The sequence below is a fragment of the Ruditapes philippinarum genome, unplaced genomic scaffold (assembly GCF_026571515.1).
Source record: "Ruditapes philippinarum isolate M1 unplaced genomic scaffold, ASM2657151v2 ctg6263_1_1_1_1, whole genome shotgun sequence".
NCBI classification, from domain to species: Eukaryota; Metazoa; Mollusca; class Bivalvia; order Venerida; family Veneridae; genus Ruditapes; species Ruditapes philippinarum.
The window spans coordinates 1-16,756 of record NW_026855015.1 but is presented as its reverse complement, the minus strand read 5'-3'; the positions used below and the strand labels follow the sequence as shown (position 1 = coordinate 16,756).

Here is a 16,756-nt window from a genome sequence, read left to right as displayed (position 1 = left end):
TATACGAGTGTCTTCTTTCCTCGAATGTCACCAGTGCTGTTGAGATTCAGGTTTACAACCAAAGTGGTTCAAATATTCTTGCATATCTCATTACAATTGAGCTTTGAGCCTGTCTGGAACCCAACAGTGGCTAGCCTTTACTCAGACCAGCCTGTTAAAGATTGAAGGCCAGAAATATATGTACAAGACATAAATAAAGTAAATGTGACCTTAGTCTGCTGGTGGCAGTTGCATCTACCTATGCGATCAATGCAGATCAAGATTATCTGTGATAACCATCATGGTCTGCACTGTTAAGACAGCATTTATGGTGAAGTTTTCCCTAAAAACAAGGAACTGTTTTGATGGACGAGTCCATAAAAGATGTATAGTGGTGTATGTGTTAAGGTTTTACACTATCAAAATACATGTGCTATAATGAAGCAGCCGATAGTAAAGAGCTTGGTCAGTCTACATATTCACCAATTTTAATTTTGTTGTCTTATCCTGGCGCTGGGTCTCACTTACAGGCTTTCCTGGATAACTTAAAGGGACTCCACAGAGAATTCTTGACATGAGGGAACTTGAACTAATTTTTCAGGATCTATGTTCCGTTTAATGTAAGTTTTGACCAAAAACTTTAATTCAAACTTTCAGATCATTCACTTACTCTGTTTTTCCAGAGTAGTTTTTCTAATCAAGAAAAATGACCCAAAATTTGCAATGCTTTTCACACAAATTGGGCTACAAATTTCACAAAAATACAATTATTTACATATTTTTGAGTATATTTCTTGATAATCTTATGGATATCTTTCTGTTGTAAATTGTCACACTTGTTCTATGTAAAAATTCCAATGTTATGTTTTTATGCTTTTGAACCGCAGTTGAGTTCCTTAAAGAAAGAAAGCGACACTTTGCAAACTTTCAGCAGCCTCTCAAAAATTGGCATGTAAAACGTTGACCAATTACAAATCCCACATGTTTAATAAATCAGTAGTGAGAGACAAATGACTGTAAGACTCAATATGGAAGATCAACTGTGATGGAGAATTTTGCCTTGCCCAATGCTTGAACCTGCGACCAATAGATTATAAAACCCGATGCTCTCCCTTTGCAGCTTAGCGGGCAACTCTGATTTTTCTCGAAATTAACAGAACGAAAGAAGAACAAATACCACAAATGTAAAGTTTATTGAGATTTCCTCATCATATAAAAGTACAGAAAAATAATAACAAAATACATGTAACCAGATCAATAATAAAATATTCACATCAATTATCATCAATTCTATTTTCTCAAAATTTGCCTCAATCCATATCTCTGAAAAGCTACGGGTCTTATCAAAATTTCTGCTTTTGCTAGATTGTTGAAAAGCAACTGGTCGCGTTGTAAAACAAGAGGGCCAAGATGGCCCTAGATCGCTCACCTGACCCATCAAACTTATCCGAGCAATTACTTAGACCAAATTAGGTGACAATTGAGTAAAAATTGTGACCTATAGAGTGTTCACATGATTTATCCATATTTTGGCAGTGTGACCTAGTTTTTGACTCCAGGTGACCCATATTTGAACTTGACCTGGAAATCATCAAAACAAACTTGCAGACCAATTTCAAGGATAGTAGCCACCCTAAGGACAACAAAGACCACCCTAAGGAGAGACTGAATATGACCTTTATAGACAGGTGGTCTTTATTTGGAAGTTACTCTGTTCTAATAAATCAATGGAGAGTTGTCGCAAATGGCCTACATTTACAGGATGGTCATAATTTGTAGATGGTCTTTACTGGAGGTTAGACTGTATACATTTAAAGTACAGCAAAACAAAACAGATTTCAAATTTAAATCATTATGTCATATAAAAATATTAGTAATAATGAGCAGTGAAAAGTTAAAGACGTTTTAAGGTGTAGTGCTATTTTTTATAAAGGCAAAGGAAAATTTAATTTAGCCACAGCTTTAATTAAAATTCAAGAGGATGTTTTCTTAAAGAGTATCCTGATTTATTCAAATTGTTGAAAAAAAATTGGGAGGCATCATTCTACTATTTAAGTCATCTGACTGTGAAATTGAGTTTTTTGCTCTTTTAGGTCAGGTCACTTTCCTTCTTTGCCTTTGTAAAAACTTGTACAAATACTTGAAACATTTTTTAACAAAACACTTCACATGTTCATCAAAGGAAAATGGATAAAAAAAATACCCTGATTTGGATTGCAAAGACTGCATAAATAAACTCAAAGATTATGAATTTGCATGAATGAGAATAGTATAGAAATCAAATAATAACCACAGAAAGTAGCCATGCAACATTTATATATAAATCATTAATCTTGACCTATATCCCCTTTTTCAGAATGTTAATGGCACATTATGTCAATGAAACTAATATTTTTTCTCCCCTTAGAAAATAATGGTTTTGAGAATGTTAGATGCTTATCACATAAAGAAAATAGAGTGTGAATGTGTGATTATTTTTCACAAAACTTGAAAAGTAGCAAAAATGTAAACAAAGAAGTATTTTGACTTTCATTCAAAATACTAATTACCATATTTAAACTAATTACCAGATAGCAACGGAAGCAAAAGATGGTTCAGGTACTTGGCCAATGTGTAATTTTTGAAACCATAACACTTGCCCCTGACACACTTAAAAAAAAGAAGTTTTTGAAAAAATTAAAATAAATTTCTTAGGCATCATGAGCCTTTAAAATAATGCAAATAATAAGACAGTAAAAACTATTCTAAAATATTACTCCCGTATTCTGACTTCTGAACTTAATTAAACTCTAAAAAAATAAAATTATTCAAAAGCAATTTTTCAAACAAAAAGATCAAAAACAAATTATTTCTTAACAGAGAACCATTAACCTTTTTGCTATCAAAAAAAAAAAAAACACTTCATGTTTCCTTCACTTGAAGCATTATATCAAGCAGAGAACTATTCAAATTTCTGTTTTCAAGCAGACAACCAAATTTCATCTTCAAGCAGTAAACCAGACAAATTTCTTCTTCAAGCAGAGAACCAGACAAATTTCTTCTTCAAGCAGGGAACCAGATGAATTTCTTTTTCAAGCAGAGAACCAGACAAATTTTTTTCTTCAAGCAGACAACCAGACAAATTTCTTTTTCAAGCAGAGAACCAGACAAATTTCTTCTTCAAGCAGAGAACCAGTCATTCCACTGCCAATTATCAGCACAATATAATCTCCAAATATAGAAACTGTTCAACACAATGACTTGAAACATCCTGCCGAAGAGAATATCTTCTGGTAAAAGTGAGTCTAACCATGCTGGTAATACTGATACGCCATTACACTGGTAATACAGTCTCGTGGTAAACTGAGTTATCATAAATATCATGGAACATTTCACAATAAACGGAGATTTAAAGGGTGATAACTCTGTCTGCAATTCTTCTAAATAGGACTCCTCTGTCTGAAATTTGATGAAATATTTTTGAAAATTTTATTATTAATATAAAAAAAACATCTATTCTCATATCACAGTAATAAAAACGTTATTGTTAAATGCTAATCATGCTCAGATATTTCTAACTACAATGTAAATATACTCAATGAAGTTATAAACACTCTGTTTCATTTGTCATTTGATGCCAATGTTTATTAAATTAATTATCAGTAAACAAGTTGTCAATCAATTATCAATATCTATTTAAAATCTCTGGATATTCTTATCAAAGGGCAATAACTCCTCATCAAGGCAATTACTCTTAAATATTTTTACTAAAGTAGACATTACCAGTCAAATCTCCCAAAAGTGGTAAACTTTTTTATCAAAATCTCGGACAAAGCATATAAAAAAGTCATAATCTGGACAAGTTCACTATAACCTGAGCTTTACTGTACGTAGTTAAAAACGTACCTCTAATTCAAAGTTTTTCATAATTCTCCCGATAAGGAAAAGTATACTGTACAGACGGACGCCCAACAACAACAAGAATAGTGGACTAAGGAATCTCTTTAGGTAGAGTATAGCAACCTGAGCATTCTCTGAAATAGATAAGAAAAGAAAATATGCATTATACCATGTGATTATCATGCATTGGTTTTAATCATTTTGGTGAAAGGTGGAGGGGCCTATCAGATGGAAAAATATGTGTGGTTATCAGCATTTTTTGGGAGTGGGCCAAATCAAAATCATCAAGGTTTGAAACAATCTTTAATAACCAATACAATTTCGAAATAATAAAAAAAATTAGGACAACTCCCCTGCATATATCCATACTGTTTTTCGTCAGTTTAAATCACTCCAAAACATTTAAGTAGTTTCCATTACTTTTTAAAATGTTGAGGGGATTAAAATTGTTCTATTAAATGGAAAATTTATAATTTTCAGGTGGGGAAAGAGGCCCAATTTCAGCCAAAATTGACCTTAAAAAAGTCACTGTCTACGTCTGCACTGTTCACCATTCAGTTGATACATATTTTAAAATTTCCCCTAAAATGATAAATGGTTTTGTCTAGATTGAAAGAATTGGACAAGTCTATTTATGATAATAGGAATAGTAATGATTTAACAAATCTGGGAAGATGATATAAAGCCTGTCTTTACTGCATTTCTCAGATAAGTTTAAAATTTACAGTATATGAAATAGTAAGGAATGGAAGATCCTATTAATCTTGACTATGAAACTCGAAAAAATGCCTGAAAAGTTAAAATCACCATTTGACAGCCCATCAATTAAACACAATAAAAAGCTTACCTATAGAAGTGTGTATGATTTTGTAAGTCTCAGTTAGCATAGAGCCTCTGCTGTAAAAACTGAAAAATATAAAAAATTGAAAATTATTCTGCCATTTTTTTAAGTAACTTTAGAAGTCATTTTAGGCAAGTACCAACCTCTGAAATTTACAAAAATCATTCTTTCAATTTTAGAACATGTACTTTGGTATGATTTTTATCAAGATACAATCATATCAACTGAAAAAGGCCAGGAATGACACTAGTTTGTTTTCACATCATACAACTTTATGCCCTAAATAAAAAATTGTCATTAAAAAGAAATGACACCAGATTTTCACAAAATCTGGTATTTCTGCCAATATTTTCATGTGCGAGGGAAAAAAAGAACAACAAAGGGCCATAATTCTGCAAGAAATTTTCAAATCACGCAACGCCAACAATATAAACCAAGGCACTTGGTGAAAATAGTTCTGTAAAAATGCTATTGAAATTTTTGAGAAATGTATGACAAGTTTGGCACACATCAGGAGAAATTGTTCATGCCCACTAATCTATTATTTTTTTTTAAACAAAACATTTTTTTCTTGAGATTATCTGGTTAACAAATGTCTCCCTTTTCCAGTTATTTGGAAGAATATGCGACATTTAAGGAAATTTGAGAAATATCAAACTATTTAAAAACTATTTTAGTTTTATTGAAATTTCATGTGTTTGATTATTCAGTATTACCTGTTCCTTCTTTTAACAAGTCAAAAAGCAATTCAGTTGTTCTTAAAGAATTGAACAGAATAATATTTAAGGCAGCTGTAGGGAATACTTCTTTGTAATTGGGAAAAGAGAGATTATTTTAGATTGGGAATGGGGCCTTATGGGGCCGCTGGTGATAGGGAGAAAATGCCCTGAGAAAATACTATCAAATTCTTACCTGTACCATGAGGAAGGTGTAGCTAGTGGTTTGTGTTTTAGTGAAACTTCTTCTTTCATTGTGTATAATATTACCATAGATGCTAGTGTCACAAATGCTACATCACTTATTATACCTGAAAATATTTTAATACAAAGCTTATCATTGACATTCCAGATAGAAATTTTTCTACATAAACCATCAAATAGGAGACCGCAGGAAAATTTGAGTAGAGTAAACCCTAATATACACAATTTATTGTATAACTTCTTGATTTCAAGCAGTCTTGTGTGAGCCATTCACAAGCAAATGACAGTGTTTCAGGCATTTTCCTTTTTTAACACGAAAATTTTATTCCAATCCAATAAATGGACATTTATATCTATGTAATAATTACAAAATTGTCAATTATATTTCACTAAGGTAAGACCTGCGTCTGTGTATACTTAAGGCAATGATCATGATTGGAGGATGAAAAACTCACAGTCATTTAGCATTAACATTTCTGTCACACAGTGTGATAACCACTGTAGCCTTGACCTTTGGACAATCAAATTTCAAAACTCAGTACTTGCCAACTACTGCAAGTCACTAGGTTAATCTCTGTACCACCTTCCAACAAGCCATTCTCTATATTCACACCAACCCCCAAATAGGCAAATAAATTGTGTGCAAATTTTTTTCACTCCATTTTTCAAAAATTGTTATTCTATTTGTGAAAAATGACCAAAAATACCAAAGCGCCAAATCGGTCTATGAAAAGCACAAAAATGAAATTTTTACTTTATTTCTTAGTATATTTCTTTATTATCTTTTGCATATCTTTCAGCGTTACTTATTCCAGCAAATCTGTGGAGGCAATTCATATTTTATGTTCTAAGGCTGTTGGACCTCAGTGGTGCTCCTTTAAACAAATAACATCCTACCTTCAACAGACATCCACATCATATTGTGAGCTGCTAACATAAAACTAAAGCACAACACTAATACCACAACCCTGTAAGAACACAACACATGCAATCAAATTAAAATATTGTCCTATAATTTAAAAGATCTACACACAAAAATAAAGAAAATATTTGAAAGAATAACACATGCAATCAAATGAGAGAAAAAATGGAAATAAATTCTATTTTACAGATTCAGCCACTGACTAACTTATTTAGCATATACTGCTACTGTACCTTTAAAAAATTTGCCATAGGCACCACACACAGTGCACATGATTTTCAAAGATTGAAGAAAAATTTGATGTTAAAGGGGTAGGGGAACTGGAAAGGGGAGGGGGTGGGGTGAAGTGGGAGAGGTAATAGTCAATTTGCTTAAGGGAGATATAATATAGTCAATTTGCTTAAAGTTTGTAAAAATATTTTTTTATTGCCTATGGTCTGAAATATTATTTTTATATTGTGATTGAAATGGTAATGTAACACCTAGAATAAAAAATATCTATCCATATATATTTTATTGAAAGTGAGTAGGGCATGTGTGAAATCATTGCAAAAGCTTTTAAAAAGAGGAAAAGAATATTTTGTTCCAGAACATTTTAGTCCGTTTAGGTATAATAAATTACACAGACAATCTATATGACAAATATTTAAAGAAGCAACCATAAGTGTTATGAAAACAACATAATTTTACTTTTTTTAAATTTTTCATATAATATTTCATCAGATATAGCTTTAAACACATTTAACATAAAGCAACAAAGTAAAAAAAAATGGTACAATAATGTATATTATTTTTAAAATAACACATGCATTCAAAATAGTATAATAAATCTGAGGCTCACCAGAACTGTATATCGGAGCCTTGTTGGTACACATGTACCACTATAATAGCTAAAATAGCATAGCATGCTGCTGAAAATACTGACAACAACACCTGTAATGATAAAAAACAGCAATATTTATATAAGTATTAAAGTAGCATAATATTTTATACTTATAATATATACATGTATGTAATTCATGGCTTGCCTATAGTGCAGGATAAAATAACTACACATGTATTTTGGAGTCTCTAATAATAGTAATTGTATATCTTATAACAAAGTCATATCAACAAAGTGAAAATAACACTCATAATATGAAATTCTAAATTCAAAATGTGCATTACATGTATTACATTGTCTTATTGAAAAATAGATGTGGAAAAATTAACCTTGTTGTATGACATGCTTTAAACGACAATCAGGCTTCATTATTAAGGCATTGATTAATGTACATTATTCTAACCTACAATACAATATAACTAGTAAAAGAAAAAAATAAACTAGTGCACAAAAACTGTTACCAAAAATCTGGATGGGTAATTTGTAAGACAGAATTCTATTTTGCCAAATTCATGACCAAAACTTGGTCACATATTTTTTCCTAAAATTCTCAGACTTCTAAAAATTCAAGATTCATTAATATGATCTTCTGACATTTTGTCAGGAGACTCTCGGAGTTAATGGTAAAATGGAAGCAAAATCCATAGCCCAAATCATTTGACATGCATTTTAAGCAAAAAAACTGGCGACTTTCCAATTTAATGTTTAGGAAATAAAATTCTTGATTAAAAAAAAACAGGTACGGCAAATACAAAAAGAAGTAAAGATATTTGTTAATTGTAATGTACTGTGCAACCTCGTCAGAATGGTCCACTGTATAGAGCAATAACCTCTTCTCAGCAACTGTATCAATGCTTCCAAATATAAGACTTGACATAGAATTAACTTCAATAGAGCAACACCTTTCAGAGAAATTTCTTTGTTAAGGGCCTTTTTCAGGCTGTAATGTATTTCACTATTTTAGCGCATAAAATATGTTATGTAAAATATGATACATAGAATATGATACCTTCCATTTCCACGCCTCCTCTTCGTCTTCTTCAATATTTTCTGCACATCTTCTACTACAGTGCATGACAAAGTTCAGGGCCAATATCACCTCTACAGCTAACAAGACTGGATCAGATAACCATAATATCTTATCGTACAGCCAAATTATCGGATATGGTATCGAGCCGAGTGGTAGATAAATAACAATTAAACCAAACGCCAAAAGGTTTAGGTATGGTATGACATAATGCTGAAAATAGAAAATAAAATTTAATATTTAAGTTAAATGTAAAATGATACTGGACAAATATCTTCATAAATATTTTAATCAATAAAAGTTATTAAAACTATCTTTATGTATATATGATAATTAATAAAGGTACACTGTACATGTAAGCTCATAATATGGAATCAGATTGGCTGATGTTTTTAATATCCTAACCAGGGTTTTCTCTTATGCAAGATTCCTGAGTCTTTAAGCATAAAATCGGCACCGGAACTATTATTATATATATTATAACATTATATATAAAGCGATGTGTCCTTTACTACTACTAATATTTATGGTTTCAATACTTGCCTGTTTATGATCTGCTATGTTAATTGTTAACTTGTATGAAAATATTAACATTAACCTTTTAACAACTTATTGGAGTTTCACTGTATCAGTGGTTCAGGTGCCTTTAAAAACTTTGCACATAATTTAAGAAACTGGACAAAAGCATTGTGTTAACTTTAAATCCAATCAGGCACACAATGACTAGCCCAATAAATTGTGTGCTTTAGGACTTTATGGTAACAGTGAAAGGTAAACCTCATGTGGTGAATAGACGTCTTTGTGTAACACAATGACTAGCCAATAAATTGTGCGCTTTAGGACTTTTTATTATGTATCTATTTAGTTATGGTTTCCAAAACTTTATAAGCCGCTTTTTAACATTTTTGTTTTTCATCTGATGCTGCATAGTACATGTCATGTCATTCCTATATAAACTGGTACACTGAAGACCTGACCTTAAGCTAATATCTATCACTAATGTCAAACACCTCATGGGTACGTAGACATGTAAACAAGAAGACATATAGACTTTGGTCGCCCGTTACATCTGTGTAATTTTAGATTGAATATAATTGGTCGTTCTTGCAGTCAAAATATTGAGACTACAAATGTACATTGCAGAGTAATGTATGTAATTTAATAAATGTAATGTACCATTAAAGATTCTCGGCATCATTTCAAATATTTAAATATAAATTTACCAAATTATTCTACATAATTATACTATTGCAAATTTTGCATAGTTATTTATACCATGAAAATCACACCTGCTATATCTGAAACAATTAAAATTATTACCAATGATTTAGGAATTATTGCACTGACGCTTGTATACAAGAAAATCAGCAGTGAAAGTCGAAGAATCACATCAATTCCTTCAAAAGAACCGAAAAATGGTATAGTGACAAGGCATATGTAAGGCAGGAATTCAATAAAACATCCAAAAAGTGACATGCATGGCAAACACATCTTGATTTGTTTACATTAACCGGCATCTCACTTCCGCATTGAATTGTTCGCAGTTGGTGATTTTTAAAGCGTCTTAAAAACGGTGATCACGCTGCCGCACGCTATAGGATTTTGCAAAAATGCAAACGTCTAAAGACAATGAATTTTATACCAGTCTGAATTCAAGATGTCTGCGCCCATTATGTTGAAATATCAGATTTTCTAAATAATGAATTTATTTCGTCATGTTGAAAATACGCTGAATTAATTAAAGATTTGAAATAGAACATAATAAGGGTAAGAAATAAGGCTCAGAAATGAATGAACATTTTATAAACTATGGAGAAGTGCTTGCTACAGAAGTGTGCAATGGAAATAGTGAAGGGTTTGCAAATTCTCTGACTGTATGGTTAAATAAACCACACGTTGTGAATAGACGTCTTTGTGGTTCTAGACTAGAATACTTTAAGATTATTTCAAAGGACACATTTTGCAGACATGAATTAAAATCTGCTTTTGAAAATCTTAGTTTAGACTTGCACGGATTCTCATTTGATGAGGTGTTTAATTCACAGAATATATCTGGGGGTGAACTTGCCATTGAACATGACATTAAAGAAAATACAAGTGATTGTGTTGAAGGTCTTTCAGATATATCAGAAGATGATGTTGCTGTTATTATCCGTCAACTGTTGCCAAAACAACCAGAAAGGCACGCTAATATTCCAGAATTAGTAATTTATGGTAAGTGTTAATAGATCTAGATAGCCAAATATTTTCAGTTTGAATGGTTGGACCTATGTTTCAAACATTTTTTTTTCTTACAGTGAAACTGTTTCGACTTGCATTGGAAATAGACAATTACCCATTAAGATAATTTTGGACGAGCGAAGTTGTTTAAAAAATGTAGCACCTAAACCATGGACAAAAGGTATTTTAAGTCCCGGCACCAACAGTACTATTACGCCAGCTCTTTAGCTTTAATGTTAGATCAGACGACCTCAGGTACATGTACCGAAACATGCACTATTTCAGACACAAACAGGCACCCGAGTGAAAAAATGATGTCCATAGTTGGATAGCTTACCTTCATGAAATGTTTTGATCCCCAAATAACTTTAGTTTACTCCGAAGAACAAATTATTTAATTTAATAACATAACCTTGAAATTTATATTATTTAAAAGGATTTATAGATATCCCTTCTTCTCTTCCCCTTGCCAAGGCTTGGTATGCGTCTGACTCTGAGAGGCACAGGTCATCTGCAGAAAGAACACCGACTGACTACTCACTAGTTAGGATAAAGAACTTTGTTTCTTTTAACATATAGAAGGCAGATCCTATAGTGGCTCAACAGACTAGGAAGGGATGATAAGGAAGGCTACTAGGTTGCATGAGCTCAAAATACAATAAGACTGCTTGAACGGCAGTGCCCTATGGAGCTCATTCCCTGCTGTATAGTGACCTTCATGTAGTGATGTACTTTCAGCCAAAAAATTATATCTTGGCTTATACCCTGCATGGTTATTGCAGGGAGGTTAATTACTGTATCAACACTTTATGCTTTAAATTAAAAAAAAAAAATTTAAGAGCATAACTGGTGACATGTTTGGTGTTCGTACTTGATAGCAAAACCTACTAGGGTCTGTCTAACTAAATATAATTTTATTTTAAACACCCTGCTTGCACTTTTTCTGTTGTAAATTTTATACAGCATATTTAAGTCAATTATATTCTTCTTATTTTAGATAAATCTCAGAACAGTTGTTCTTTCATCCCCTTGAAAAGATTAGATGATTCCAAAAAGATTGTACCATTGGAAGTTGGATATTGCTTTAAATATCTAGAAAGTCCTGAGAAAAGGTAACTGTAGTTTTTCATGTTCAGAATGTTTATAATGGCACTATCCAGAGGAGTGTATAATAAGTTTTTTAATTTGATTTAATAAAGGATTTGATCATGAATATTATGAAAATACACATGTACATATGTGACAGAATTTGATGAACTCATAGAATGATTTTCTCTTAGCCTGAAAGGCCCATTTATCCTAAGAATTTTTTTATTCTTTCCTGTAAAAAGGGCCTACAGGTTTTTCATTATGTTGTGATTGTAAATTTGAAAAGCAGCATCTATCACCCGAAATAAGTCACATCAAATGTGAAATAATACCGGATATACATTGAAGGTAGCAAAATCTGAAAGTTGTATTTTGACTTACAAACATTCTATCTTTCATACTTTTTGGCTATTTGAGAAACTGTATCAGGTCACCAACAATAAAAAATTAATGCTTTTGAAAAATGAAAGTATCATCTTTTTTAAGTTTAATGGACCTTTAATATATTTATTGTATTTTAATCATTTCTTATAAGGAACCTTTTATACTGTCAACATTTCAATAAACATGACTATATTCTTTGGTAAACTATAATGAATTTTCATTTATTTTCATAACAAAATTTATTTATATATAAATCTCATTTTAGGATTTGCCTGTATGCCAGTACTTCAGACTGCTCTACAGATTCTGAAAGAAAGCTCTCATTGACCTGGATTAAAAGTCAGCTTCTACAGAAGCTTGCAAGATGGAGTGAACAGCCAAGTCTGAGAACAGGCCTTGTTTCTCTGCGTCTGATCTCTGTAGAGAACTATAGCAGACTGTACAGTGAACTGAAAAACAAATATGGCATCCCCATTGCAGAGGTTTTTGTTGTCTTTTATACTCTGTTCTGTTCATAGTCTAAGTTTGTAGCTTACATGCAAACTTTTGTAATAGAAAGTATAGTTCTGAACTCTTCAAAGTCTAAGGTTCTAGTTTGCACAGTAGTTTTGCTAATTGAATGTTCACAAAATATGTGTTTGATACCTAAAAAATATCCAGAGTCATAAATTAATTCTAAATCCATTCCCATGACATTATATACTAATATAAAGTCAATTCCTATCACTCTATATACTAATATGAATACTTTATATTAGTATAGGGTGTAATGCCAATAAATGGGAATGGACTTGAAGTAATTTGTGACTTTTGATAAATGTTTTCTGCTATCAAACACCAATTTTGTGAACATTCAATGATCGGTACTCCTGTGCTAGTTTGCATATAAAATTTTGCTATAAATAGTAGAGAGTTTTAAAGGTACATAAAGGCTTCATAAATGAATAAATCTTCTATTTTGTACAAATGCAAATGTGCAATTTATAATATTGTTATAATTTTTTTTTTTTATTATAATATTGTTATAATATTATAACAGATGCACAAACAATGTAACTTTCTTACAAGCAAGCATTGTGTACTATCTGTTACTGAAGCAGTTATATATTCATTCTGAAGGCTATGAATTTTTGCAATACCTTTAGCTTTATAAGAGAAAAATTTGCATGATTTATAAGTAAATCTTTATCGGAGTGGTACAATGTATGTCTGTAGGATAAAGTCTGTAGTATGAATAATATAATAACTTATACTTGATTTTCAGAAATGGCCAGAAAAGACTAGTGCTCAGAAGTATGTGTTTGAAGATGTTGCCATAGCAACCTATTTACTGGTAAGATAAGTACAAATGGTGTTGGCCAACTAAATTCCCATCTTTATATATTTCAAAGTAAATCAGTCACACTTGAGGCAAATTCCCTGTTGAGTAATATACTGTATGCAACTTCAACACTTTCCAAGTCAAATTACAAATAAGGCCCACAATATTTTATGTAAGAATGAGTGGCAGGCATCCTAGTTAAGCTTATATCTACACAATGCAACTTTGTTCTAATTATGATATTATCTCTAAAAGTAAGAGTTGATTAATTTTTTGTTGCTACAGAAATGCTGACAAACAGTTACAATGTCAGTTACGTGACCATATCTTTCAGCATGATTTTCCATGTTGTTAAATGTATATGAAAAAATAATTTTCACCTATAAAGTAACTCTTCATTTTAATTCATAACAGTAATTCATCAAAATCTAGACACTGTTTTATACAAACAATATTATGGTGTTTAACATATTTTATAGCTACTATGGGAAGATGACAGGAAAAAGAAGGGACTTACAAAGAAACAATCCTTTGTAGATTTAGGGTGTGGTAATGGTTTACTTGTACATATACTAGCCTCAGAAGGGGTAAGAAATTTGTTTGCATTTAATTTATTATCATTGATTTTAAGCCTATTTGAGGACAGACTATTTCTTCATTAGTTTTAGCTTAAATGAGGTCAAATAGTAAGAGTATTTGTAAAACTGTAAATTGTCCATGGCCGAGTGGTTAGAGTCGATGACTTAAAATTATTTGCTGCTTATTGTTCAGATTTCTAATCTCACGAGAAACCTGATAACTAAACAATAACAAACAGGTGATTTTAAGTCATCAGTCTTAACCACTCTGTAAAATCTCATCCCAGTGCACAAGAATCGGTTCTCTGAATTTCTTATTTTTTGAGTTATTGCCCTTTGTTAATTTTCATACTTTATTTTTGTCCAAGCCATTTCTTATAAATTATAAAAGCTTAATAGGATGATAGATCTTATTGATAAGAAGTGCAGTGCACAGAAACTGCTGCTCTGCATTTCTTATTTTTTGAGTTATTGCCTATTGCTAATTTTCATATTTCATTTTTGTCCGTGCCATTTCTCCTAAACTATTTTGTTCACAAGGCGACACATCCGACTCGCGGAGTTCTAGTATAACATGAGTTTTTAAGTTTGTTAATCAGATGATATTGTGTTGTTCTTACAGCATCCTGGCTATGGTATAGATGTCAGGAAAAGAAATATTTGGGATTTATATGGAACAGAGACCATACTTAAAGTAAGTACATGTATTGTAACTATTGTAGTTTCTCCTAATTTCTACATTTAACATGCAATGACTCTAGGGACAGCTTTAAACAATACTATGAAAGCAAGAAAACTTGTCATTAATTTGTAAATTTACAATGTAAATCTAACAGCTAAATACATATACATTTTTTTGTAAATGGATTGTAATTTAAAATTGTGTAAGTTTTATTTGAATGTATATAAAGGTAGCAGTTACATGTAATTGAGATTTCTCAGATTAAGGGGCCTTAGATGTAAACTACATGAAAATTTTTTTGGGAAAAAATCTCAAATTTTATGCAAGTTCTTGTCCATTATTCATTTTGAGAAGCTGGCAGTGACCTTAGACAATATGTGAAAGTACTAGCCCAAAATCAAATTACACTTGGAAGGCACTGCCAACAAGTTAATTACTGAAATTTTGATTAATTTGTACTACAGACAACAAGCAATAAATACCTTGTCAATGTAAACATTAGATATATTTTAAAGGAAATGACAATAACTCCGTCCACGGAGAGTGTGTATCCGGAAAGTGACTGGTTGATTGGTAACCATAGTGATGAGTTGACACCTTGGATACCTGTAATGGCTGCAAGGTTTGATATTTATTTTATACATGTTTTGGTAATCTGTCATTTTAATAAAGCATTTGTATTTCTTAAGCTGAATTTAAAAGACGAAGCATTTGTATTTTTTTTTGTATAAAAGATAAAACGTAAAATATAATTTATCACATAAACCGCGGCGCAGGAGTGTAATAAAGCCATTTAATAAAAAACGATATTATTCTAAACAATATTACACTAGTGTAATAACACTTTGACGTTATGTCATAAGCTCTATAAACATAGCGTTAAAACGCGCTAATGTTAGCATTACACTATAGGCGCGTTAGTGAAAAATGACTCTTTTTAACAGTTTACCGTTCTTATTTTATATAAGTGATAAATAGAATATTATATTTGTGTAGATTCAATACTAAATCTATTGAACTTGTTGAATAAAACAACATTATGCTCGCCAGAGGCTTACATAATATGATTTTATTCAATTTGTTCAATAAATTTAGTATTAAACCTACACTCATTCAATATCCACTATGTACAAAACATTGTATACTACATTGAAAGGATGCCCCTCACCGCTGTGGGTTCTAATCCCGACAAGGACTTTGGATTCTTCCATGTGAGGAAGCTATCCAGCTAGCTTACGGAACGTCTGTGGTTCTACTCAGGTGCCCGTTCGTGCCTGAAATAATGCACGGAAGGGCACCTGAGGTCTTCCTCCACCAGTAAAAGCTGGAACGTCGCGATATGACATATACTGTGTCGATGTGGCGTAAAACCCAAAAAACAAACAAACAAACATTGAAAGGACCTTTTTTTAGTTGAGTGGTTTAGTTGGCTGATTTAGAATCTTTAGTCCCCAGTTGGTTCTAGCAACTGATTCAAGATTGCTTATAGCTAGTTGGAACTAAAATAAATTTGTATAAACTAAACTATGTTGCCATGCCTTAAAAATATTTATAAAACTTTTCTTTATTTACAGATCAGCGTATACATGTAATTATTTTGTGTTACCATGCTGCATGTGGGATTTCAACACAAAGTACAGCTTTACACAGAAGGTGGCAAATGGTTCAGAAAATTCTGGTAAATACAGGTTATATCTGGATTTTGTGAAGTCTGTAGGAGAGAATTGTGGGTTTGAAGTTGAAGAGGATATGCTACGAATTCCATCAACTAAACGGGTATGCCAGCATTTGTTTGTTTTGAGTTTTGCCATTGTTACAGTAATTCTTTTAATATTAATAAAACACACTAAGACATGGAAGGAAAAAATGAGGTCTTTTTCTCTTTGCTGTATTTATGTTATGTTTATTACATCTGACATCACTCAGATATTTGTCACATGTCTTATCGCAGGGGATTCCATTACCCATGGACAAGATTATTAATTTACATGTGACTGCTATATGTTTTCACAAAGCTGCTTATCATTGTTT

At 31.7% G+C, this 16,756-nt stretch overlaps 2 protein-coding genes across 2 annotated transcripts; one reads left to right on the top strand and one right to left on the bottom strand.

The window, feature by feature from the left end:
* Positions 1–2,081: 2,081 nt before the first annotated feature.
* On the bottom strand, positions 2,082–10,029 carry LOC132741830 (uncharacterized; the record flags this gene model as incomplete). The annotated part of the gene is given in 8 exon segments (XM_060730091.1): positions 2,082–3,417; positions 3,865–3,992; positions 4,706–4,764; positions 5,612–5,726; positions 6,517–6,587; positions 7,383–7,474; positions 8,434–8,664; positions 9,772–10,029. Coding segments are annotated over 8 exon segments (1,146 nt in total). The 3' UTR covers positions 2,082–3,138.
* Positions 10,030–10,101: 72 nt separating this feature from the next.
* LOC132741829 (probable tRNA (uracil-O(2)-)-methyltransferase) lies at positions 10,102–16,507 on the top strand (the record flags this gene model as incomplete). Its single annotated transcript, XM_060730090.1, is given in 8 exon segments — positions 10,102–10,665; positions 11,669–11,783; positions 12,410–12,626; positions 13,409–13,477; positions 13,945–14,052; positions 14,666–14,737; positions 15,241–15,347; positions 16,300–16,507. Coding segments are annotated over 8 exon segments (1,323 nt in total), but the record flags the coding sequence as incomplete, so codon positions are not given.
* Between the last annotated feature and the right edge of the window lie 249 nt (positions 16,508–16,756).